At 53.5% G+C, this 26,043-nt stretch overlaps 1 protein-coding gene across 1 annotated transcript; it reads left to right on the top strand.

Moving 5' to 3' along the window:
• On the top strand, positions 1 to 26,043 carry Ubxn11 (UBX domain protein 11). The gene is made up of 15 exons (XM_021160435.3): positions 1 to 84; positions 6,425 to 6,528; positions 7,268 to 7,296; positions 7,742 to 7,840; positions 11,555 to 11,649; positions 12,017 to 12,071; positions 12,461 to 12,537; positions 15,065 to 15,191; positions 22,697 to 22,911; positions 23,145 to 23,222; positions 24,094 to 24,214; positions 24,326 to 24,429; positions 25,449 to 25,522; positions 25,603 to 25,743; positions 25,823 to 26,043. Exons 1-15 carry the CDS (start codon positions 1 to 3, stop codon positions 25,992 to 25,994), a joined length of 1,575 nt encoding a protein of 524 aa, XP_021016094.2. The 3' UTR covers positions 25,995 to 26,043.

The following is a 26,043-nucleotide window of genomic DNA, read 5'->3' as shown; positions in this document are numbered from 1 at the left end:
ATGAGAAGTGCTCGGGTCCTGGTCGCCTGGGAAACCCCGAGACAACAAGATGGCGGCGCCGCGGGACGGCTCGCTGGCCCCGTGGTGAGTGCCATCTCCCGGCCTTTCTGCCCCGCTAAGTCTTCCCGCAGGCCGCGGCCCTCGTCCTGACTCCGAGGGTCGGCGACATGCATGACTTGGCTCAGGAGGGAAGTGGGGACCATACTCACCGTGTCCGCGCGTGGAGGCGGGGCAGGCGGCGGAATCCTGGGGCGGGCTTTGGGCGCACTAACCTTCAGAGTGCCAACGTGCCCAGCAAAGGATAAGGAGGATGTCGCGCAGCTATCAGGCTGTCGCCTGGTGTGTCTAGTGCTAACCGCCTAGGGCAGCACTCAGTTTGGTCCTCCAGATGAAGAAACATAGGACACGTTTGTAACCCTCACCAGAGGCGACAACCGTACCTTTACAGACTTAATGGGTCGTGACATAGGCCTGCACTCTATGTAGGGGCCGAGGCGAGAGGACTGGAGTAGGAAGCCTATCTGGCGACATTGCGAGTCCCAGGCCAACCAGGATAAATCAGCGAGACTTTACCTCAAATTAAAAAAAAAATAATAAAATAAAACAAAGCCAGGAGTGGTGGCTCACACCTTTAATCCCAGCAAAGTTTGAGGCCAGCCAGATTTACAGAGTGAGACTCATGTCTCAAAAACAAAAAACAAATAACTAAACAAAATAGAAGCTGGGCCTGGCGGTCTGCAGACGTGTAAATCTACTCAGGAGGCTGAAACAGGCGGAGCACATGTTCAAAGTCAGCCTGGACTTTAGAGCCAATTCAAGGCCAGTGGGGGCAAAGACCTTTATATATATTTAATATATATTATATATTTATTATTATCATTTCATACATATATGTGTCTGCATGTGTGTATGTGTACCACATGCATGCCTGGTGTCAAAGGAGGCCAGAGGAAGGCATCACTGTCCCTGGAACTGGAGTTACAAGAGGTTCCGTTCTGAGCTGCGATGCAGTTACTGGGAACCAAACTGATTCTTCAAGAACAGCAATTGCTCTTAACCTCTGAGCCATTTTCAAGCTTAAGACTTTATTTCAAGCTGGGCATGGTGGCGCACGCCTTTAATCCCAGCACTTGGGAGGCAGAGGCAGGCAGATTTCTGAGTTGGAGGCCAGCCTGGTCTACAGAGTGAGTTCCAGGGCAGCCAGGGCTATACAGAGAAACCCTGTCTCGAAAAAAAAACAAAAAACAAAACAAAAAAAAAAAACTAAAAATAAATTTAAGGGGCTGGAGCGATGGATCACCAGTTAACAGCACCAACTGCTCTTCCAGAGATCCTGAGTTCATTTCCCAGCAACCACATGGTGGCTCACAACCATCTGTAATGGGATCCGATGACCTCTTCTGGTGTGTCTGAAGACAGTGACAGTGTACTCTCATATATAAAATAAATAAATCTTCAAAGTCAATAAACAAATTTAAAGGGACTGAGTGTCTTGCTCAGCGGTAGATCCTCTCAGCCCCCAGTGCCAAAACAGCAACAAGAAAATATCTCTGGCCCAGGGGAGAGAGAAGGCACAGTGGTGCCCAGGAGAAATCCCCAGACGGAAGGCACTAGCTAGGTCTTATCCTCAGGGGCCAGGGCTCACAGGACGGGCAGTGTAAAAGCTACCAAAGAATTGTCCTGTGTCACAGGAGAAAAGAACCCACAGCAGAGACAGGGTGGCATTTGACCTGAAGGGTTTGGGAGCTGATAGAACGAAGAGAGACTAGAGAGAGGAAAACTTTGCCCTTGGGTGATGGGTCCCATGAAGAAGGGAAGATGGAGGGGGTGAGTCTCTGGGGCAGTGATTTTTCTGTGGTAGCTTTACTGATAACAGAATTGATACAGCCCGCACATCGCTCTGTACTGTGTAAATTCTAGTCATTTTTTATAAAGATTTATTTATTTATTTTATGTATGTGAGTATGCTGTAGCTGTACAGATTAGATGTTTGTGAGCCTTCATGTGATTGTTGGGAATTAAATTTTTAGGACCTCTGCTCACTCCGGTCAACTCTGCTCGCTCAGTGCCTGCTTGCTCTGGCTCAAAGATTTATTTATTATTATACATAAGTACACTGTAGCTGTCTTCAGACACACCAGAAGAGGGCATCAGATCACATTACAGATGGTTGTGAGCCACCATGTGGTTGCTGGGAATTGAACTCAGGACCTTCGGAAGAGCAGTCAGTGCGCTTACCCGCTGAGCCATCTCTCCAGCCCCAGTCCTAGTCATTTTTATGCTTCATTTATAGGAAATGTCCAGAATGGGCAGATCTATCAGTAGCCACCTGGGGTTGGCTGGGAGAAATAGGGTGGGGACTGGAAGGCAAGCTAATAAGGTGTGCAGGGTTTTGTGTTTATTTTTTAAGTAGATCTCCTCATGTAGCCCTGACTGGCATGGTACTTGCTCTGTAGCCCATGCTAACCTTGAATCCAGCCTTGCCCTTACCAGATCACAGGTGTGTACTGTCGCACTTGGCTTTGCAGTCTTTTGGTGAATTGGATCTGTGATGTCCACATTCAGAGGCAGGAGGATCCCCGTGACTTTGGGGCCAGCTAGGGTTATACAGTGAAATTCTGTCTCAAAATAACAAAGGGCTTAAGGGAGATAGGTTAGTTGGTAAAGCACTTGCCTAGCAAGCTTGAGGGCCTGACTTTGAGCTATAGAATATGTTCACTAAAAAAAAACAAAACAGCCGGGCGGTGGTGGCACACGCCTTTAATCCCAGCACTCGGGAGGCAGGGGCAGGCGGATTTCTGAGTTCGAGGCCAGCCTGGTCTACAAAGTGGGTTCCAGGACAGCCAGGGCTTCACAGAGAAACCCTGTCTCGAAAAACAAAAACAAAAAAAAACAAACAAACAAAAAAAGAAGTGTGGGGCTGGAGAGATGGCTCAGTGGTTAAGAGCATTGACTGTTCTTCCAGAGGTCCTGAGTTCAAATCCCAGCAACCACATGGTGGCTCACAACCATCCATAATGAGATTAGATGCCCTCTTCAGGTGTGTCTGAAGACAGCTGCAGTGTACTCATAAAATAAATAAATAAATCTTAAAAAAAAAAAAGTGTGAAACTTGGCAAGCTGACAGCGGGGCCAGGCTCCTGCTGCCACGGCCATGTCTGAGCACCAGAATTCCATCCTCAGCATCCACAGGATGGAAAGAGAAAACCAATTTCTTCAGGGTTATCCTCTGATTTCCATACACACTCCATGGTGTGCACGGGCCTATCTACACAAATAAATAAACAAATGTTCAAAACAATACAAAAACACATGGCTCGGGCCACCCCGTGCTGGGGAAATGCAGGCACTTGGGTCCCTGGGGCTTGCTGCTTGACAACTTAGATTGTTTCACAAGTTCCAGTCTGGTGACAAACCCTGTATGTAATTTTAAAAATAAATAGAAGTGTGGAGAGTGCCTGGGGGCAGGACTCCAGATGGCCCTCAGAGCACTGCCATGCAGATGTTCCTGTCTGTGAGTGCCATGGACACACAAATAAAGAGTGATGGCAGTTGAAGGACGGTGACACCGGGAGACTGAGGCAGGAGGATCACGAGTTAGAGGCTGACCTGGACTAGCTAGTAGGACCTTGTCTCAAGAACAATCAAACAAAACCCCAAAGCGTTAAAAAGGAACTCTTGCCAGATGGTGGCAGTGGCGCATACCTTTAATCCCAGCATTTAGGAGGCAGAGGCAGGCAGATCTCTGAGTTCAAGGCAGGCAGATCTCTGGTCTATAGAGGGAGTTCCAGGACAGCCAGGGTTACACAGAGAAACTGTATCTAACAAACAAACGGAAAAACAAACTGAAAAACTTTTAATTTTATACTTTGAAATGATGAAGTTTATGAAGCCTGACTAGGTAAAGCTAAGTAAGAAAAAAGGTAGTTAGCTAATATCTGATTCCACTTAGGTAAGGAACTTTATCAAAGAAAATTCCAGAGCTGAGCAGGAATGGTGGGTCATTTCTCTACTCCTGGCACTCAGGAAGCAGAAGCAGGTGAGACCTCTGACTTCTAGACTGACCAGGGCTACATACTGCGACCTTGTCTTAATAAATAAATAAATAGGGGCTGGTGAGATGGCTCAGTGGGTAAGAGCACCCGACTGCTCTTCCAAAGGTCCAGAGTTCAAATCCCAGCAACCACATGGTGGCTAACAACCATCCGTAACAAGATCTGGCGCCCTCTTCTGGAGTGTCTGAAGACAGCTACAGTGTACTTACATATAATAAATAAATCTTTAAAAAAAATAAAAATAAAAATAAATAAATAAGGAAAGGAAGAAAGAAAATTCCAGATGAAAGCACTGGTTGGCCAGCAGTCCCAGCCAGTGAGGGGGAGGGGAGCTGTGACTCAGGCAGCAGCAGGGCTGTGACTCAGGCTGTAGCAGGGCAGAGATGTGGGCTGTAGCAGGAGGCCCGTGGGGAGGGAAGGGGCTGCTTGGTGATGATGGTGGTTAAACCCTATCTGTTCCTGTTATCAGATGGCGCCAGCCTGTGCCTCACGCTCTGTTGTGGTTGTGTGAATGGTGACTGCAGGAGGAAGCTTGGTGCCGGGCACCACAGGGCCTCTCAGAACTACTGTCCTGTGACTGATAACTTCCAAATAAAAAGCTAAATTATGTCCTAAGAACAAATAGAAGGGACTTTGAGCTTAGCCAGAGGGAGAGTATATGGGTGAGGAGAGGCCAGGCTGCCTACTGACCAGGACCCCTGTGTTCAAGTCTTGGCTCAGCTGTCTTCCTGGCAGGGATAGTCAGGTGGGTAGGGATAAGTTGAGAGGCAGACAGGGCCAGATAACCCATGGGAGTTTTATTTTTCCTCTCCTTCTCCTCCTCTTCCTCCTCTTCCTCCTCCTTCTCCTCCTCTTCTTCCTCTTAGGATCTCACTATGTAGCTCTGGCTGGCCTGGTACAAACAAATCGTCCTCCCCAGGTCCTGGGATTAAAGTGTGTACCACCATGCCCAGTTTTTGTTTTTTGTTTTCATTTTCTTTCAGGGAAGAAAGGAGCCCCTGGGGAGGTTTGTTCAGGGTTGTGGCTTGTCTTTGTTGCTTGTAAGCATCCGTGAAGGGAGCCACTAAGGGAACTGCCATATTTAACTGCATAAATCACGAGGGAGCCCAGACCCACAGAGCAATGCCGGGAGGATGCTGGATGATGGGGTGAGAGGCCTCTGGTCCCTTCTGAGGAAAGGGCGGGGCATGAGGAAGAAGGTGAAGGAGGCTGCCTCCAGGCAGCATGCAGTGTCAGCTCAGCGGTCCCCCTTTGCTTTCTATTGAGGTGACAAAGACCCTGCCATAGGGAACCTGGGGAGGGGAGAATTTATTTCGCTGACTGTGACTTCCCAACATGGAGGGAAGTCAGGTAGGGACTGAAATAGAGACTTTTTATTCAACTCAGGACCCCTCTGCCCAGGAGTGGCTCCACCCACAGAGCCTGGGCCCTCCCTGTCAGTCATCAATCAAGGATAGGCCACAGCCTTGGCTGCAGCCTCATTTGATGGGGTTTTCTCAGTTGAGGGGCTCCCTCTTCTCAGATGACTCTAGCTTGTGTCACGTCGACAAAAACTATCACATCGGGCGAGGAGAGTGTTGCATTTCCTGCTTTGGATTTAGCCTGAAAAAGACTCATTTCAGACCCTCCCTAAGGAGATGCCCCTCTTTGGCTCTAGGCTTGTTAGATTTTAGTCCTGTTAGGTAGGGAGCAGAGTGGTGGCTCTGAGGTACAGCTGGCTGTACACATGTCCTTTCTTCATCAGAAGAAGTGTATGAGCATTTTTGTGTGTCAGTCCCATCTGTGTGCCAGCCAATAAGGATGACCCATACAGCTACAATCCAACCTTCAGGTGCTCCCTCTGAGCTTGGCAGATGTTTTAGGACTTTGTCCCCTGCCAAGTCATCTGCCTGCTAGGGGCTGAGACCATGCACATTTTACATGGGAGGAAATAAGGTGCCACATAACCATACACAGCAGAGCTTGTGTCCAAGGTACACGACTGTGTTTCCAATGACTTCTCTCTGTGGGCTGCCATTCTGCCTCAGAGATGGCGGAGGTGGTACCTGGCTTCCGGAAGCCAGGAGGAGATGCCTTGGCATTCTGCCTGGCAGCTCAGCGCTGAGTTAGTAGTGGCACCAGCCTTTTGAGGAGTCTGTGCCCACACTCCAAATGTGGAGAAGCTGCAGGCGCTGCACCGCAACGGGCAAGGACTTCCATGTTCAGAACAGAGAAGCAGCAACTGGGAGGAGTCACCATGCCAGGAACCTCACCCCATTCCTGCTTCTCCCCGGAACAGTGCTTCTCTTCAGGAAAAGCTGCAGCTCCCTCCTGTGACCTGAAGCCCTGGGTCTCTGTCTCCGAGGCCTGATTTCCCTCTTTCCCCTCAGGAGTCCCTGACAGTGAACGTCAAGACTAGAGCTATGAGCTCACCTCTGGCCTCTCTTAGCAAGACGCGGAAGGTGCCCCTAGAGTCGGAGTCTGTGAATCCTGGGTAAGGAGCCAGCTGGTCCTTGACCCCTGACCTGTCTCCTCCTTGATCCTTTCCTCACCAGAGGAAAATGACCCCTAGCATCTTGGGGAAAGCAAAGAGTAGCTAGTGGCCTTCTGTGTCTGCCCTCCTTCTCTTTAAACCTTCAGGAAACTGGTTTGTGCTGGCCAAAGATGGGTGGGACCTTTCTGTAAGGCATGGCCCTGTGAGAGTGGCTGAGAGCTTGCCATTCACTGTTTACCCACCAGCTCTGCAGACGTGAATGTCCTGCCGGCCTGGGCCAGGCTCTGTGCTGGGCTCTTTTAAATGCCGTTGCCTGATATCTTGAGGCAACCCTTGTGCAAAGCCTTTTTTCCCTCCTGTTCCCTGATTGCTTTCCTGAGCTCACTCAGAGTCTGGCTAAGGAAGGCCAAGGTGATCCAGAGCAGCTAAGCAGCAATCCCAGGGGTCCACGGTACTTCAGAGAGGAGCCAGGGTCAGCTTATGGGCTTTAAAGTCTTGTGGTCTTCCCATCTAAGATGGCCCTGCAGTGTCCCCTATTTTCCTCTGTTGGGAGGAGTTAGGCATTGGACAGCGTGTCTCTTGGCTCACCCTGGCTAAGGGTAGCTGGGGGTGGGAATCTTCAGGAGATGGAGGCTTAGCTTCTATCTCTTTAGCTTTGCATGGGGCCTGAGACTTTCCCTTGGTGGCATTCCAAGGGGGTTAACTTATATTTGTTCCTTTTTCTTGCCTGGGTTCCCAGGAGACGAGGGATAAGAATCTACGGAAATGGTGAGTGTGTGCCCTGTTCCCACGTCCCCTCCCCTCTCACCTGCCCACATCTTCTTACAGCTAGGCATGTAGGGAAGGAGCACGCTGAGGTCTTGTGAGACTGGGCATCTGGCCTGCCTTCTGTATTCACGCTCCCTACCTGTTGCTCAGGGGCCTGGGCCACCCACTTGCTCTGATCCCTCAGCAGAGAGCTCCACACCATCATAAAACTCTGCCCCCCAAAAAAAAGATGGTTAGGGGTACCTCAGAGCTATGGGAAGACCAGAGATGTGGACCTCAGCCTTTGCCTTGTAGTCTTCTCTCCTGGAGCCCTGGCCTCATCACTGGCCTGATTGTGCACCTTGTGGGGCAGTGTATAAGCTGTTTCATCTCGGCCAGGACCCAGGCCAGAGTGGGACTCTGGGTTGTGGTCCCAGAGCAGTGACCCGGGCATTCCTGTCTGCAGAAGATGAGGTGGACATGTGGAATGATGGCCAAGACTCAGAAGAGAAGATCTCTCTGCCTTCCTGCTATGGAGGCATCGGTGCCCCTGTGAGTAGGCAAGGTGAGAGTGGAGGGCTAAAGGGGCGTGGCTCTCCCTTGCTCTGGGAGAGGCTCTGAGAACAGTGGCTCCTACCGTCTCACCTGCTGTGTTTAGATGCTGCTCCCACCTCTGGCTAACTGCCCCAGTGCTTGTACCCCCACACCCATCCAGGACAGAGTTGACCTAAAGCCACAGGTTTGGAATCTGGCCAAGCCCCAAGCCAGGCTGTGGCTGGAAACCCTCCAGTTTCCAACAAGTGTGATGTCAACAGGTCTGTGATTGAGGCTCAGAGACAGTGAAGGCCCCGAAGGGCGAGCTCATCCTCATCTGAACGCTCCAAAAAGGGCTGAATTCCTTAGGAGACCGTTTCACCTGACCCTGTATCTTCAAAGGGCTGTATGGAGTCACCTACAGTAGGATGGGGACAGAGGGAGAGTGGGCAGACAGGCACTGGGAGGGATTAGGAGAAGTTGTGACGAGGCTAGAACTTTCCATCAGAGGTGACATCTTAAGCCTCCCTGTCGTCTGGGGGAAGAGCAATGGGCTGGCATGCTATGAGGATTGGGTGAGATGCTGCTTGCTGGGGTTCCTAGCTATCACACAGGGGACTCAGAGCAGAGGCCCCATTAGCCAAGGCAGTGGGAGGCAACTGCCAGGTCATCTTGGACCAAACTCCCCTCCATTTGACACTGGCAGGACTTGCCCAGTCCAAATCCTGCAGTGGCTTAGTCACAAAGCCAGGATCTCCCTCACCCAGCCAGGCACAGTGGTGGTCCTGCAGCCACCTCCTTCCCTTTTAGGGACTGTACATCCTCTCACTGCTGCTCCCTGCCACATCTAGCTAGTGTGTCCCCACTAAGGTCTCCAGTAGGACCTGCCTCTCCTGCTTCATGTCTCTGCTTAGCAGCCCCTCTCCTGCCCCTACTGCCTTCCTTTCTGAGCAGCTCCGTGCTGGCTAGACTATTGATGGTGTCCCTTCTTCCCGGGGTCTCTCTCTTACTGTCCTCAGCACCTCCTTTTCTTCCCCAGTATTCACTGTGGACATTCCAGGCTGCCCCCACGCCACACACTGGCAGGTCCCAAATACTTCCAGGCTGCCCCCACGCCACACACTGGCAGATCCCAAATGCCAGGCTGCCCCTATGCCACACACTGGCAGGTCCCAAATGCCAGGCTGCCCCTATGCCACACACTGGCAGGTCCCAAATGCCAGGCTGCCCCTATGCCACACACTGGCAGGTCCCAAATGCCAGGCTGCCCCTATGCCACACACTGGCAGGTCCCGAATACTTCCACTTCTGTGGCTTACGATGCTTTGTCTCTAAGCCCCTGACAGCCCTCACTGAGTGAGCATGCCCACTAGGGATGGTAATTCAGGGACTTGAAGATGACATCAAGGTCAAGTTAAGGTGTCTCCATCTTTCTCCTGAGCCATCCTGGGCTTCCTGTGTGGTCTCCTGACAGTGGCTGCAGTTCCTGCTGTCCGAGTTAGGGGAGTGTCTGGTGACAAAGAGGGCTTGTGTTCTTTATCTCACTCTTACCATTTTTTTTCCCAGAGACTGGGGTTTGGGACAGTCAGGGTAGCCTCAAATTTACTCTGTAGCTGTGGATGGCCTTGAGCTCTCTTTGGGATAAAAGGAGCACATCTCTATCCGAGGCACTCAAGCTTTATTGTGAAAGTTTTTACTGTACAGAAAAGCGGAAGTAGGAGGACAGTGCCTTCCCTCCCCTCCCCTCCCCTCCCCTCCCCTCCCCTCCCCTCCCCTCCCCTCCCCTCCCCTCCCCTTCCTTTCCCTTCCCTTGCCTTCCCTTGCCCCTCCCCTTCTGCCTCCTCAGAGATACTCTCTCTCATACAGGGGCTTCTCACAGAGGTCCTGACAGTCGTATCTAACTCCTTTGGTACCCTGCATGTCCTAATCACAAGACACAGACAATGTTATTGCTGCACCTCTGAGCATGAATAATCCAGTAACCCTCCTAACACCTATCTCTCCTATATTACAGGCTCCTCAAGAGTTCCAAATAGCTCTTAGAATGACTTGTCCCTGGTTGGGGACCTGAAAGGCAGGGAGGCCTCATGTGTCATTGCAGTGTCTATGCCTGGTTATATTGTACCCAGTTTTTTAAAAACAATGACATTAACTTTCCTTTTGGGGGACAGGATCTCACTGTGTAGCCCTGCTGTCCTAGAACTCACTATGTAGACCAGGCTAGCTCCCAACTCACAGAGATCCTGCCTTTGTCTCCTGAATGCTGGGATTAAAGATGTGGGTCACCATGCCCATCTGAGATAGTCCCGACCACTTGAGTTTCAGAGTCCAGATGTGTTGGGTGATTTACTTTGTGTGCGTTTGTTCCTGTGTGTGCACACAACAGTGAGTGTGTATGCGTCAAAGAAAACTCACTTTTCCTTCCATCGTGTGTGTCCCAGGGAATCCAACTTAAGTCACCAGGCTTGATGGCAAGGAGGGGGCAGGTTAGGTAAACACCCTTGGTATGAATGCAAGAGGCCCTGAGTTCAAGTCCCCAGGACCTGTATAAAAGGCTCTCATGGCTGTGTACACCTATAATCTCACCATTAGCTGTCAGAGATAAGTGGATTGTGGGAGTTTCCTGGCCAGCTAGCTTACCCCAAACAGCAGTCTTCAGGTGCAGTGTTTGCCTAGCATACGTATGGCCCTAGATTCGGTCCCCACACCCCACAAAAGGGTGGAGAGCGATAAAGGGAGGCATCCAATGTTCTCCTTTTCCTCTGCTTGTGTGTGCATGGGAGTATGTAACCCTGTACATGTATATGTGCATGCGCATGCGCGCACACACACACACATAAGCACGTGCGCGCGACTTAAATACAGCCTATATGTTCACCACTGATAAACATACCTGGAACAAGTTGCTGCACCCCCACCCCCACTTCCCCAAGCAGGCCCACTGACTGCATGGCCCACTGACTGCATGGCCCACTGTAACTGACTGCATGGCCCGCTGACTGCATGGCCTGCTGTAGCTGACTGCATGGCCCACTGTAACTGACTGCATGGCCCACTGTAACTGACTGCATGGCCCGCTGACTGCATGGCCCACTGTAACTGACTGCATGGCCCGCTGACTGCATGGCCTGCTGTAACTGACTGCATGGCCCACTGTAACTGACTGCATGGCCCTCTGTAGCTGACTGCATGGCCCACTGTAACTGACTGCATGGCCTGCTGACTGCATGGCCCACTGTAACTGACTGCATGGCCTGCTGTAACTGACTGCATGGCCCACTGTAACTGACTGCATGGCCCTCTGTAGCTGACTGCATGGCCCTCTGTAGCTGACTGCATGGCCCACTGTAACTGACTGCATGGCCCGCTGACTGCATGGCCTGCTGTAGCTGACTGCATGGCCCACTGTAACTGACTGCATGGCCTGCTGTAGCTGACTGCATGGCCTGCTGTAGCTGACTGCATGGCCTGCTGTAGCTGACTGCATGGCCCATTGTAACTGACTGCATGGCCCACTGTAACTGACTGCATGGCCCGCTGACTGCATGGCCCACTGTAACTGACTGCATGGCCCTCTGTAAGCACCGCATGTGCTGCTCTCTGTAGAGCTTCCAGCGCTCCTGACACCAAGCGGTAGCTGCTGTTGGAATTGCTGGTTCTGTTCTTGTGGCTTTCTCCCCCTCTGGCCCCTCTCATCTCAGCCTCAGCTCCAGGACTGGCACAAGAAACTTTGTCCCCTTGTCAGGACCCCATGACTCGGAGCTGATGGCCTCCATGACCAGGAAGCTGCAGGAGCTGGAGCAGCAGTTGCAGGCCCAGAACGACGAGATGCTGTCCAAGGTCGGCCCTGGGGAAGGACGGTCAGGGAGGACCGTTCCTCCTGTTGAACTGGCTGTTGGGATGGCAAGCCGGGACCTAGGAATGATCTTGGTCCCCAGAAGATGAGCAGAAGGCAGAGGCCGCTAGAATGCGGGCTGCTGAGCAGAGCTGGCGAGCTGGACACTGAGCCCAGGACATGGGCTGTGTCTTTCTCACCTAGTGTGACTGTAAGAGAGATGGGTTATCTGAGGCTCAGGAGCAGGGGCTGTAGCAAAGGTTGGGAGGGACAGGCTCACGCTCACACTCAGGCAAAAGCTGTGCACTGCCCAGTGGAAGGGCTAACGTTCACCTGGTCTCCACCTACTCACCCCGAGTCTCACTGCTTCAGGAGCAGAAGATCCTGGACCTGGAGGATTTGGTACAGGCCCTCCAGCAGCACCAGAGTAAGAAGCCCTTGGTCAGGTGCTCGGTTGGGTCCATGGGTCGTGGGTGCTGGACAGAGACTTATGGGTATCAAGGCTCCAACAGCATCAGGCAGACTGCTGATGGGGTCAGGACAGCTGGGACCAGAGAAACAAACTTTACCCAGTGCCTTCTGTACAGATGGCACTGTCCACAGCATGGCAGAGCCACACTCCAAGGGATGAAGGGATGGGTGGCTCTTGAGAGTCAGTTCAGGCAACCCTCTCCCCCCACGCCAGTGTTAGAAGAGAGGTCTAGGGTCTAGACAGACTCAGGGGCTGTTCTCAGAGGTCCCCAGAAGACCTTAGGGGCAGTGCACCTGCAGCCTCCAGTTGTGACAGTAGAACCCCTCACCCACGTCTTCCCCCAGACAATACAGCCCTGCAGAGGCAGGAGGAGCTGGAGACACGATGCATTCAGCTGCAGCGGCAGATTGGTGAGATGGAGGTAAGACTGGTGGAATGGATGGCCAGGCTGCCCTCCCTAGTCCAGAGCCGCCTAGGATTTGCAGCAGCGCCTGCCCCTCAGGATTCTCCAGGCCCCTGCCTGTTTCCCTGCTCTGGGCTGACTCAGAGTTTAGATCCAGGGATTAGGGGGAGGGGATGTATCTGGCACCATGAGGCATGACTCCCTGTGGGGCTGAATAAAACCCTGAGCACACGCCCACTCTTCCTTAATATACTGCCTTATTCTGCTGGCCCCCACTTGCTCTATCCCAAGTCCTCGCTATGGGTTTGTGGCTGGGCCCTGCTCTCCTATCTGGAACCTCTCCACGCTCCAGCCACATCATCTTCCTCTGGTCTCTGACTGAGCTCATCCCTCCTTAGACCCCAGCCTGTGCTGGTTTCTGCAGGGCCCGGCCTGCCTCCTCCTGGAGAAGAACTTGGACTCATTTCCTTGAGGCCTTCCTGACCTCTGCTCTCCCTCTCGCGGGGCCTCATCTCTCTTCCCCTGTGGGACTGTAACCTCCATGAGGGGCAGATGGCTCACGCTGGACTTAGTGCTAGGTGGTCTCCTGCCTCAGGCCATGACTTCTTTACCCACTTGGTCACCTCAGTCACTTTTCTTCCACTCAGAATTGTGGGCACGCTGTAAGACTTGAGCGGGGCCACTCCTGCCTCCTTACTGCCAGTGCCCAGTTCTCTGCTGGCCCCCTTCAAGTCCTTTCTAAAATGTCTCTCTTCAAGCAGAAGTGTCTCCAAAGCTCCAGCCCACTGCAGGCCTGTTCACATCTGGGGCTGTGAGGTACAGCTGCAGCTGGGCCCCACCAGCCTGCCAGGATTGGGACAGTAGCGTGGGGTGGGGCTCAGCCAAGCACACCCCTGGTTTAAGCAAGGACCTTTCACATGTTTATTGAGTCCTTAATTGTTTTGTTTTGTTTTGTTTTGTTTTCAGAGACAGAGCTTCTCTGTGTAGCCCTGGCTGTTCTGTAACTCCTCTGTAGACCAGGCTGGCCTTGAACTCAGAGATCAGCCTGCCTCTGCTTCCCAAACACTGGGATCAGAGGTGTGTGCCACTACCGCCTGTTTGATTCATCAATCGAACAAACCTACAGTATCTATCCTGGTAGACACTGCCACCATTAGGCTTGTGTCATCTGTACTGAAAGTCATGGCCCCCACGTGCATGAGGCCGACAGTCCACAGAAGCAGGGAGTCACATGTGAGAGGAGATAGAGGAAGATAGGAGAGTGCAGGAAATCATTAGTTAGGGGACCTCTGAAGCTGAGCTGGAGCTGGGTCAGGTGGCAGACTTGGGGTAGCATCTAGGCAATGAGGTAGAAGGCTCCACCTGCCACCTTCCCCTGGTCGGAAGTCAGGAGAAGGGGAGGGGGAAAGAGTGGCCAGGCCAAATAGGCCTCACTGTGTGCTCAGTCTGGAGGGAGTCCTTATGTATGTGGAAGCAGAGAAGAGCCATAACAGGGAGAGCATGGTTGGAGCTCTGTGTGTGTGTGTGTGTATATCTGTGGGTGTATCTCTCTGTGTGTGTGTGTGTGTGTATGTGTGTGTAGGTGCAGACAGAAGGGCTTCAGGGTCTCACAACAGCAGGCAGTTGGCAACCATGCCACAAGTAGGGCAGTGATCTGTGGAGCGAGGGGCAGAGAAGAAAGTGGTATTGGAAATATAGACTGCTCTAACCAGGTGTGGTGGCACACGCCTTTAATCCTAGCACACAGGAGACAGAGGCAAGCAAACTCTGTGAGTTCGAGGTCAGCCTGGTCTACAAAGTAAGTTCTAGGACAGCTATGCAAACCCTGTCTTGAAAAAAGCAAAAAAGCAAGCAAAGAAAGCCTAGCATATAAATGACTTCCTGGGCTGGGAAAGGCTCAGTCAGTAAAGAGGACCTTTGTCCTGTCCCTAAAAGCCATTTAAAAAACCAGAAAAGCAGAATGGTTTCATGGATGGATCATCTTGGAGCTGGGGAAACAGAGTTGAGTAGATCTCAGGCTTCTTGGGTAACCTTGGCACCCAGTGGACACCAAGATGGACAGGGCTCGAAGAGGAACGACACCCAGCCTGTCCTCTGACCCCACATACAAGTGCCTGTGTGCATGCGCACCTGCACACGCCTGGGATCACAGACACATGAACACATGCATGCATAGTCTAGTGTGGCAGGAAGAAGAGGGAGGCCTGCTCTTGTAGAGCAGGTGTCTCTGCCTCTTCTTCGTGCTTAGGTCAGACCCACAAAGTCCTCGGCGTTCTGGAGTAATGTCCTGGCTTAGGTACTGGCATGAAGGGTCTCACTGAGCGCAGTGAGACAGGGCTGTCATGTCTCCTCCTAGAGAAGGAGCTGGACCTGCTGTTCTAGAGGTCAAGAGCTTTGGGGTCACAGGCAGGAAGTGCTCAGGGCCTCCAGCACATTCTTTGTCCACGCCACCGCCACCCTGGGTTGACTGGGGGGGTTGGCCAGGTGATGGTTTCCATGGAAACCAGGCAGGTGGTGCAGCATCACCTCTCCCTCTGCCCCATAGCGGTTCCTCAGCGACTACGGCCTGCAGTGGGTGGGCGAGCCCATGGACCAGGAGAACTCAGAGGAAAAGACAGTCTCTGAAAATGATGAGCGAGACTGGATGACGGCCAAGAAGTTTTGGAAGCCAGGTAGAGCATCTGCCCTGGCCCCCACCTACCAGCTTCCTGAGGGCCTGCCAGTCTTCCAGAGGCCCATTGTTTCAAGCCCTGCCATCCCAACCATGGAGTGAGGTAGGGTTGTGAGTTAGCTCATCATGGAAAGAAAAGCCAAGGGCTCCCTCCCTGGTGTTACTTTAGTAAGACCCTTGCTCATCTTCCAAGGGTCAGAGAGTCCCGGAGTTACCAGACATTTGATGCTCAGCCCTCCTCCCAGACAGGGTCTCTCTGGGTAGCCCTGGCTGTCCTGGAACTCACTATGTAGACCAGGCTGGCCTCGAACTCAGAGATCTGCCTTCTGACTGCTGGCATTAAAGGTGTGCACCACTGCCTGAGGCCACTGGCTTTGAACAAACAACAAAACAAAACAAGACCTCACCTGGCATGGTGGTGCAAACCTTCAATCCCAGCACTTGGAAGGCTGGGTCAGGAAGATTGAGAGTTCAAGGCCAGCCTGGACTACATAAAGAGCTTGTGTCTGGTTGGGGAGATGGGAAAGGAGGGAAGAGTAAAAGTGATCAGGTTTCCAGGCCTCAACCACCTCCCTGTTCAGCTGCAGCTCTGTGAGCCAGGGGGTGGGATTTGCTCTGGCAGACTCCAGTTCTCATGGTTTGTCGTCATCCTTCATTTTGATTTGTTTTGCTTGTTTTTTCCAGACAGGGTTTCTCTCTGTAGCCCTGGCTGTCCTGGAACTCACTCTGTAGACCAGGCTGGCCTCGAACTCACAGTGATCTACCTGCTTCTGCCTCCTTTTATCACTGATAACCATGGGTATTTAGTGGGGACCCAGCCCACCTTGTCCTTAGAGCTGCTTCTGAGACACAGCTTGTTGTCTTTGAGGGTGGAGAAGATCCATCTGTAGGAATCTAACTCAGACCCCCTCATTTCTACTCCACCCCTTGTTCAAGGTTGGTTTGTGGCTTGAGCAAGCCACTTCCCTTTCCTGACTCTCAAGTTCATCAACAAAATGGGGCAGGCTCTCTCTCACCTTCAGGGTGGGGCCCCTTGCATGTCTCGTTTCTGCTTCCCGGGCTTTTCGGGAACAGGAATGGTGGCAGCACCGCCCCCAAGGGCAGTCTAGAGGAGGACAGCAGTGTTAGCCTCAGGAGGCTCTTCCTGCATAGAAATCCAGATTCCAGGGCTGAGCCTGTGGCTCGGCTGGTGGGGTGTGTACTCAGAGTGCAGAAAGCCCTGGGTTTATTCCCCAGCACCCGTTAGGACGGGCATGGTGAACCACACTTGCAATCTCAACACCCAGGAGGTAAGGATAGAAAGATCACAAGTTCCAAGCTGGTCCTGAGCTATGGAACAGTGTGGAGGATACCCTGGGCTACAAGAGATCCCAAGTCAAAAAACAGATGTGGGGATGGGATGAAGCCATGACTCAGGAGTGTTTATTGCTCTTCCAGAGACCCTGCCTTCAGTCCTAGCACCCACACTGGGTGGCTCACAACCACCTGTGACTGCAGTGCCAGGGCTCCAAACCCTCTTAAACCCTGGTACAATCATCATGCTACATTGCTACTTTGTACTTGGGCCTGGGCTCCATCTCTCTGCCCCTAAATTGAGACAGGACTTCACTGTACAGCTCTGGCTGTCCTGGAACTCTGTCATGGAACTTGCCATATAGACCGGGCTAGCCTTGAACTCAGAGATAGATCCTCCTGCCTCTGCCTCCGAGTGCCAGGACTAAAGGCATGCACCATGCCCGTCTCTTACTACTTTCAAAAAATCTTGAGTAATAGCCTTGGCATAGGCTAAAGGTATTCCAGCTTATGGCCGACTAAGATAGAGTAGCTGACGAAGGCTGAACAGAGGGCGTTGAGAGCTCACTGGGAGGTGGCCCCAGGCATTGGATGAGGATGAGGTAGGCACTGCTGTGGAGGACAAGAGGAGACAGGAGCGATTTGGAGGTGAGGTCCTTGGCCTTTTTTTTTTTTTTTTTTTTTTTTTTTTTTGGTTTTTCGAGACAGGGTTTCTCTGTGTAGCCCTGGCTGTCCTGGAACTCACTTTGTAGACCAGGCTGGCCTCGAACTCAGAAATCCGCCTGCCTCTGCCTCCCGAGTGCTGGGATTAAAGGCGTGCGCCACCACGCCCGGCTGGTCCTTGGCCTTTTTGAGGGATGCAGAGGAGAGGAGGAGGAGGAGTCAGAGCTGGCCCTGGAGCACTCTGTGAGAAGGTGCTGGGAGCATGTGTGGCCCCAGACTGTGGGAGGTAACCTGAGGCCCTGCTGGACAAGATCTATGTGTCAGGCCAGAGTAGCCAGGGCCTGGCACTCTGGCCACCTTTCTCCAGGGACTAAGGCCACAGCAGGGGGCTCTGTGTGCTGAGAATGCTTGGGGGGGAAGGGGGGGTTCTTGCTTCGCCCCTGGAGCCCACCACAGGAGGCGGGGCTCTGCTTCATGCAGCCCTCACACCCCCGAGAGCAACCTGCCTTCTGGTGGAAGTTTCTTCTGTTTCCTTTAGGAGGGGTCAGACCACATGGCTGATCTCTGAACGCATCTTCTACACGTCCCAAGTACTTCCTCCACCAACCCTCCCCAAACAGCATCCTGTGTTGTGTTTTGTTGGTGCAGCCGCTCCAGGCCTGTGGCTCTGAAGCCACCGTTGCCTTCCACGTCGGGGTTCCTGGGCCACAGAGCCTTCTACACTTCTCTCTTGCTTTTGCCTTCCGGTGTGGGAGAAACCTTTAGTTCTTCCTGCCAGGGAGGAAATGTCCTCTTTTTCTAGGAGCTTTTCCTCCTCGGAACTCCCTCTTGTCTCAGGGAGTAGCCTGACTGTCCCTGGGTCCTCTGCTACCTGCTTTGGCTTCTTGCTGGTTTGTGTCTGGGCATCTGTCCGTCACTTCCTACAGCTGCCAGTGGGCAGGTGAGCGGGGCATCCATGGCTGGGGGAGGGGGTTGAAATGGACTAGATCCAGAACTTTTTGCCTTAGGAAGGAGTCACAGTTTCTCCATGAAGGGGGCCAGCAGAGGGGAGCCTGGAAATGGGGTGATGTGCAGCTGGAACCCCCCCCCCCAGCCTCTCACCAGGGTACAAGTATCACATTGGCTGCTGTGTCACGTGCTCTGGCCTCAGCACACAGCAGGTTTTGGCCCTGGGTGAAGAGAACATTCGAGGCTTGGTGCTTGTCTCTCTCCTGTCTTTCCTCAAATTCTCACCCTTCCTCCACATTGCTCGCCTGTCTCTCTCTAGGTCCCTACCCCCACCCTAGCCTCCGGCCCAAGCCCCTGCCCTGGTGCTTCTCACATTCCTAGGTCAAGAGGCCATATTGGCAGCCCTGCTTGATTTGCCTGGCCTAGTCCTGGGTAGGCAAGCTTCCCCCCAAACTCACTTTTATCCTGACATTGCCCCTCCTGCAGATCCCCACAGACACTGGGGCTGCTGCTGTAACTGTGCCATTAACTCACGGGAAGAGCAGTGCTGGAACAAGGGGTTTAAAGACTCAGGCTAGATGTTCTGGGGGGCAGCCAGCAGGCTCTGAACTCACTGTCTCGTCCCCTGGTGACACCCAGGAGCATGCAGTACAGCACTTGGCACAAGGAAGGCTATGGCACCTGGGGAACTGGGACTATCAGTCCCCCAGAACAGCCCCAAGCTGGACTGCAGAGGTCAGGGTGAGAGCTGCAGGCATCAGGACAAACCTGTCCTGGTTGAGGGTGTGCTCGGAAACCACCCAGAGGCTCAGAGCACATGCGTGCAGGGAAGTGGCCGGAGTAGGCCTGGCTCGCAGAGTTGTGGTAACAATGGCTGTTTCCTGATGCAAGAGGCTGAGAGGTGGACCATCTCCATCCTGCCCCAAAGTAGCAAGTTATCCTTCCAACAAGCCCGCAGGGGGCGCCGCTCATCCTGCACCTGCTGTGGGCTGTGCAGTACACACAGGGCCTCTGGTGTATCTACCATTGCTGTTTGGCATCCTGACTTCTCTAGGGATGAGCCCGAGGGGACAGGACTCTGGGAGGGCGCTGGCAGGACTTTCTGAGCTTAACAGAACCACACTGCTCCTCCAGGGGTAGACAGTTGGTTCAGCACATGCTTCTGGGGGACCCCTACCCCCCAAGCCAGGTTAGGGTTCAGTGCTCTAACTGGTGTTTAAGAAGTGTCCAGAGTAATTGGAAGGCAAATGATCATACCCAAAATGGCAAGAATGTGTGACCAGGGCCAAGGGGATGGGCTCAGGAGCAAAAGAATCAGGCAGGAGTGCCAAGGGTTCCCCGGCAGGGTTCAAGGTAAGGCATGGGGTAGCCTGAGGCCAGAGTAAGTTGGGACAGGCAACAGCAGCTACCCTCTGAGCTTCAGGGCTGCTCTTGTCCACCTTTTACACAAGAGGAAGTTACAACGCAGAAGCTTAGAAGCTTGTCCCAGCCTACAGAGCTCACAAGCAGCAGCCCTGGCTGTGTGGCCTTGCAGGGCCAAGAAAGAGCCAAGGAGAGAGGTCAGGCCAGCACTTGGGAGGGGGAGGAAGGGAAGTCCTGAGTTCAAGCTTCACCCTCACAGTGTGGGCTACCTGTCTTAAAACCAAACCTAACGTTATGCGAAGTCTCAAAGGTCTTCCCTTACACTGTGACCCTTCCTAGAAAGGGGTCCTAAGTAGCTCTGTCCCAAGTGCCATCACTGGGCAGCTGCCACCTACACAGAGCTGAGTCACGTAGGTCCAGTAGGGCTCACATGACCTTGAGCATGGTACCTCACAAGGCCTCCAAGGGCCATTAAGTCAGGTCCACTGACATGATTTTGAGGCCAGGTCAGGGTTCTTGCCACCCCCCCCCCCCCACACACACAGGGTTTCTCTGTGTAGCCCTGGATGTCCTGGAACTCACTCTGTAGACCAGGCTGGCCTCGAATTCAGAAATCCGCCTGCTTCTGCCTCCCAAATGCTGGGATTAAAGGCATGTGCCACCACACCCAGCTCAGGTCAGGGTTCTTAACCTGCTCATGCCACAAAAGGGTCATGTCTCTCCGTTGGCCTGAGCCAACACAAGGCTGGCTTCTTGCCTATGCTGTCTTGTGTAGGAGCACCTGCTACAGGCTACAGTTTTCTCCAAATGAAGGTTTCTTTTGAACCTTGGCTGTTTGGCGAGTGCTCTCTGATTTAGCTCTGCCCTGGGCTGGCCATAGCAGGCTCACCCTGCCCTACTTCCTGAATGTTTCTCCATGGAGCTGTGCTGCCTCCTCAGGTACCCAGTCTCTCCCGCCTGTCCATTGACCCAATGGCAGCCCAGCCCACCCTACCTATTCTGTCCTCTCCTGGCCAGGGCTAGATGTCCTTTTCGAGGCAGAAAGCAGACCAGTTCCCACTTCACTAAACGTCCTGTCTCTCTGCTGTCTTCCTCCACATCTCTTTTCTATGGAAATGCTCTGCCACATGGGTCCATAGCCCCTGTCCTCCAGGCCAGTATTCTGAGGCAAACTTTTGCCATCAGTATTTCTTAGTACCATCCCAAGGACTCCATCTGTCCCCTTGCCCCATTACCCACCCTGTGGCTCTCCCTAAGCCTTGGCTCTGAGGTTGCCTGTTTTAGATAGCAGCCTTAGACCTCACTCTCCTTAGTTGTGGGAAGAGGTACGGGGCCAGTTCCTGAAGTCATTGTAAAGAAAACTCATGTCGTTGTCATTGTGGGGCAGGAGGTGCAATACAGCGGGCTGTTGGTGGTCACAAAACAGGGAAGCCCAGTGGCAGGAGGGACAGGCTACCTTCAGAGAGTAGCCAGTGCCTGGGAGAAGGGGGGGGGGAGAAGGGAGGGCTGAAGGAGGGCCTGCAGCAGCTGCAGAGACAGCAGGAAACATAGCCCCTCCACCTGTACTTCCACTTGGGGGCGAGCAGTTAGATCCCCAGTGCCCTGACCTACATCCTGCCACAAAACAGCTCTCAGCAAGCTAACAGTCCTATGTCTGCTGGATGCTTGTCCTCTTTTTGTTGTTGTTGTTGTTTTAAGATTTATTTATTTTATGTATGTGAGTACAGATAGTTGTGAGCCTTCATGTGGTTGTTGGGAATTGAATTCTAGGACCTCTGCTCGCTCCAGTCAACCCTGCTCGCTCCGGTCGGCTCCATTTGCTCAGTCTCTGTTTACTCTGGCTCAAAGATTTACTTATTATTATACATAAGTACACTGTAGACAGCTACAGTTGTCTTCAGACTCACCAGAAGAGGGCGTCAGATCACATTACAGATGGTTGTGAGCCACCCACCATGTGGTTGCTGGGATTTGAACTCAGGACCTCTGGGAGAGCAGTCAGTGCTCTTAACTGCTGAGCCACCTCTCCAGCCCTGGGGCATTGAACAGAGGCTGGCCAGCAACCCCTCTGCCTGCCATCCTTTTATGGCCCCTTCCTCAGCCCTGGGGCATTTGACAGAGGCTGGCCAGCAACCCCTCTGCCTGCCATCCTTTTATGGCCCCTTCCTCAGCCCTGGGGCATTGAACAGAGGCTGGCCAGCAACCCCTCTGCCTGCCATCCTTTTATGGCCCTTCCTGAGTGTCCTGGTTTCTCCCTCTCTGCCCCTAGAACTGTGCAGGGCCACGTGTGCAGCAGTTTCCAGAGGAGTACAGAGCCTTGGCAGATGCTCAAGAGTCTGTGACCATCTGGTCAGCAGCTGCCCCACACCCTAAGAGCCATCTGTCCCCACCCTTCCCCTCCCTCCCTGATGATGTGTCTGGTTTCTACGTTCTCCAGCCTGCCAGGTGGCCTGGGGTGTGTCAGTCACCTTTCCTTTCTCTAATGCTGTTTCCTCGTGAATCAAGTGGAGATTAAACAGCCCCTGCCTCCCAGCCTTGGGGTTGGCCTGAGGAACATTTGTACAAGGTAGAGCTGATGAACTTGGACAGTTCAGGCTGTTCCAAGTTAGCCCTCACGCGGCCACTTCCTTGGCGCCTTAGAGCCACCCAGAACATTGTGGTAAGGCCAGCCAGGAAGAAGTACAGGAGCTGGGATTTGAACCGTGAAAGCTTTGATCCAGAGCTGGGAGCTTTGCCAGCCCAGTGCCCAACACAGGTCTAGTATCAAACTTAACTTTTGCTCTTAAGGCTGTGTGTTGCTAAGAAGCCAGGGAACTCTCTTTGGCCTCAGTTCCCATCTCTGAAAATGTGAAGGAATATGAATAACCCTTACAATGTAGGATCGGTCATAAGCGGAAGAAATGGGACGATGGATAGCAAGCCCCTGACCCAAAGTAAGTGTCCCGCTAGATGTGGTGACACACATGTAATACCAGCACTTGGGAGGTGGAGGCAGGCGGATTTCTGAGTTCGAGGCCAGCCTGGTCTACAGAGTGAGTTCCAGGACAGGCAGGGCTATACGGAGAAACCCTGTCTCGAAAAACAAAACAAAATAAAACAAAACAAAAAGTTCAAAGTAATTATCCAATAGCTGCCATTGTTAGCTAGTGTGGTGAAACCTCTGCTCAATGTGGGAGGGCCCAGAGCTGCCAGGGCACACAGCAGCTACAGAGGCTCATGGGCATCTATCCCTTTTGCCAGGGGATTCTTTTGTGCCCCCCGAGGTGGACTTTGACAGACTGCTGGCCAGTCTACAGGATCTGAGTGAGCTGGTGGTGGAGGGAGAGGCCCAGGTGACACCGGTGCCTGGTGGGGCTCAGTTCCGTACCCTAGAGCCCATCCCGCTGAAGGTCTACCGGAATGGCATTATGATGTTTGATGGGCCCTTCCGGCCCTTCTACGATCCCTCCACGCAGGTAGGATGGAGCTCTGGGTCCATGCCTACTCACGCCTGCTTAGACATGGTGGGGTGTCACTGCGAGAGCGTGCCCTCCACAGAGAACACAGGTCCCACCCCTCCAATCTCAGAACTCCCAGTATTTCCAGAATATGATGTTTATGGCTTGCCAACTAAACAGGTAGCAGGCTTGGCATGGCATGGCATGACATGGCATGGCTACAGAGGCCTCACCTGTTCACTCCCCTGCAGCGCTGCCTCCGGGACATACTGGATGGCTTCTTTCCCTCAGAGCTGCAGAGGCTGTATCCTGATGGAGTCCCCTTTAAGGTAAGCAGCCCTTCTCAACCCACCCTTTCCCTGTGCAGTGTTGGAGAGAAAGGGGTTAATAGTCTCCTCAGGGATCAGTCTTCCTAAGAGGGAGCCATGCACTCAAGGGACCCACCCACTCAGGATGCCCTGCAGGAGGGGGAGCTGGGACCGCAGTGAGCAGCTGAGAGTGCCCTCTGCTGGCATCTTGAAGGTACAACATTGCCAATGGGACCACCCTTCCCAGCATTCAGGGCACCTTAACAGCGCGAGAAACTCCCGAGGGATCTGTAATGCGCAGTGGGCCTAGTTTCCCCTACAAGCTTCTGAAACCACGTGGTTCGGGTAGAAGGCAGGGCATGAGTTGCAAACGCCAAGAAGAGGCAGAGTTGCCTGGGCTGCAGGGACAGGAGATGAGCCCATCTGTCGCCAGGGCTGAGTGGGATGAAGGTTGTCCTCGTGGGGAGCAGGAAGCAGCAGGCTCCAGAGGCGGGTTATCTCCACAGCGAGGGTGTGTGCTGTCATGATGCACAAGATAGCGTGAGTCATGACGGGGGGGGGGGGGGCGGTTGAGGTGGCTGTGAAGCTAGTCTTGAGACTATGCCTTGACCGAGCTGTGGTGACCTGCAGGGATGGAGTGGGAACTGCAGAGCAGACCGGAGCAGGAGCTCTGCCCTCTCCTGACATTCAGACCCCCCAGTGGAGTGGGGAGGGGGTCTTCAGTACTATGCCTTCAGCCAGTATGAGTAAGAAGGGTGCTTGCATAAATAGGGCCTGAGTGTGAACTGGGGTGCCCTTGGGTTCCTGAGACCTCTGGGCAGGCAGGAATGGGGAGAGGTTTCAGGGCTGAAGAGTTGGGCTCCCCACTTCTGTGGCCCTTTTCCCCTGTCAGGTAAGTGACCTGCGAAATCAGATCTACCCAGAGGATGGTCTGGGCCAATTCCCAGGTGAGGGTCGTGTGGTGGGCCGGCAGAAGATGCGCAAGGTCACAGACAGGGTGGAGGAGACTTCAGGTAAGCGGGACCCCAAGGTTGGCTGGGGGGCTGTGCAGAGCAAGCTCCAGGTGGCCTCTCCCAGCACTTACAGTCCCTCCTGGGCCAAGGCTCCCAATGCCCTCCCTGCAGGCTCCAGGATGACTGCTGAGCAATTCCTGAACAGGCTTCCCAAGTGTGTAATCCGACAAGGCGAGGTGATTGACATCCGGGGCCCCATCAGGGACACCTTGCAGGTGAGGCCAGCCCTAATTACCCAGCAGCCTTCTGCAGGGGACTTTTATCATCAGCCCTGGCTCAGCCTACAGCCTCTTGCCAGGAGACCCTCAGAACTAAATCATGTCTCTGTGGAGCTGGTGAGGACTCTGTACCCCACCACCCACAGGACAACTTGGTTGGTGGCTACAACTGAGGGGGTGAGCCTATGGACCCAAGGCCCAGGTCCCGCGTGTTCTGGAGGAGCTTGGCCCAGATGCTCCTGGCTAATGTCCCGCAAGCCTTTCAGATGCAGTTGTCTTTTGTCTTCACTCCCATTCTCCCTTCCCAAGTCTCCCCACCAAAAAGTGGGTGTCAAGCCGCATGCCTCCTGACATCTGTCTCCTTTGCCCTTTGCTGCCTCGTCCAGTTTGGCCACCCCTTGAGGTCCTCCCTGCAGCGCACTGCCCATACCTAGGCTCCAGTATCTCACAGATGCCCTTTCTGGGCTGGCCTTCCTCTCTCATTTCTGCCCGTACCAGCCATGTGCCCCAACAGCTTTCTCTGTTGGCATTGTCTGGGGATTCTTGGAGAAAACCAAGGTCACTGCCCTGGCATTGAAGGCCCATTTTGTGACACTGCCCTCTCTATCTGACTTTTCCTTCCTGCCCGCCTGATTTGCTTCCTTGCTTCAAGAGCTGTCAACGGCTGGCAGTTTCCCAACTAGACCTCTCCTTTCATATTCCCGTGAGTCAGGGTGATTAATGTCCTCAGTCCTGTTCCCTTTCAGATGACTGCAGGCTAGGTTAGGGCCCCAAGCCTGGCCATCATCTGGGCGGCCTTGTTTCCCACACTGGACTTGGAGAATGACAATGTCACCGTCCAGAGCCTCCTTTCCTTTCCTTTTCTTCTTGGGCCTCAGCTGACACAGAACACCTGGGCTCTTTAGCTCACTGGTCCCATCGATCCCTGCTCAGGGATGAGTCAGTCCTCCCTGAGGGCGGAGGAAATGATTTAGGTGAGACCTAGGCTCCAGCCACTCTCCATGGCTGCCTTCCAGAACTGCTGCCCAATGCCTGCCCGGATCCAGGAGATCATAGTGGAGACACCTGCCTTGGCTTCTGAGCGGCAGAGGTGAGGGCGAGGCAGAGATGGGAGCAGGGCGGAGAGGAGGCCTGGGAGCTGAGGAGCACTGAAGGCCTCTGGATCTGCAGGAACCAGGAGTCACCCGACATGCCAATGCCTCCGCTCTCCATGCTGCGCATCAAGTCCGAGAATGGAGAGCAGGCCTTCCTGCTGATGATGTGGCCTGAGGATACCATTGGCGATGTGCGGAAACTCTTAGCACAGGCCAGGTGGGTATAGGGCAGGACTGGGGCTGCAGGGGGTTCCTGGTTCCATGGCCTGGCCTGATGTACTCTGCTGGACACCCAGGGACATGGATTCAGCTGCCTTTGAGATCTTGAGCACCTTCCCGCCCACGGTCTACCAGGACGATACAGTGACTCTGCAGGCCGCAGGCCTGGTTCCCAATGCGACACTGCTGTTGCGGACCCGACGAGCCCTGCTGTCCAACCCCAGCTCCCGCCCAGGCTCACTGCCCTGAATAAAGTGCCGCCCCTGACATAAGCTCCACAAGGCTCTCCAGAGAGGGG

Source organism: Mus caroli, unplaced genomic scaffold (genome assembly GCF_978045245.1).
Source record: "Mus caroli unplaced genomic scaffold, Mus_caroli_1 scaffold_6, whole genome shotgun sequence".
Lineage (NCBI taxonomy): Eukaryota > Metazoa > Chordata > Mammalia > Rodentia > Muridae > Mus > Mus caroli.
Note: the sequence above shows the minus strand (reverse complement) of the source record. Positions and strands in the feature narration are given on the sequence as shown.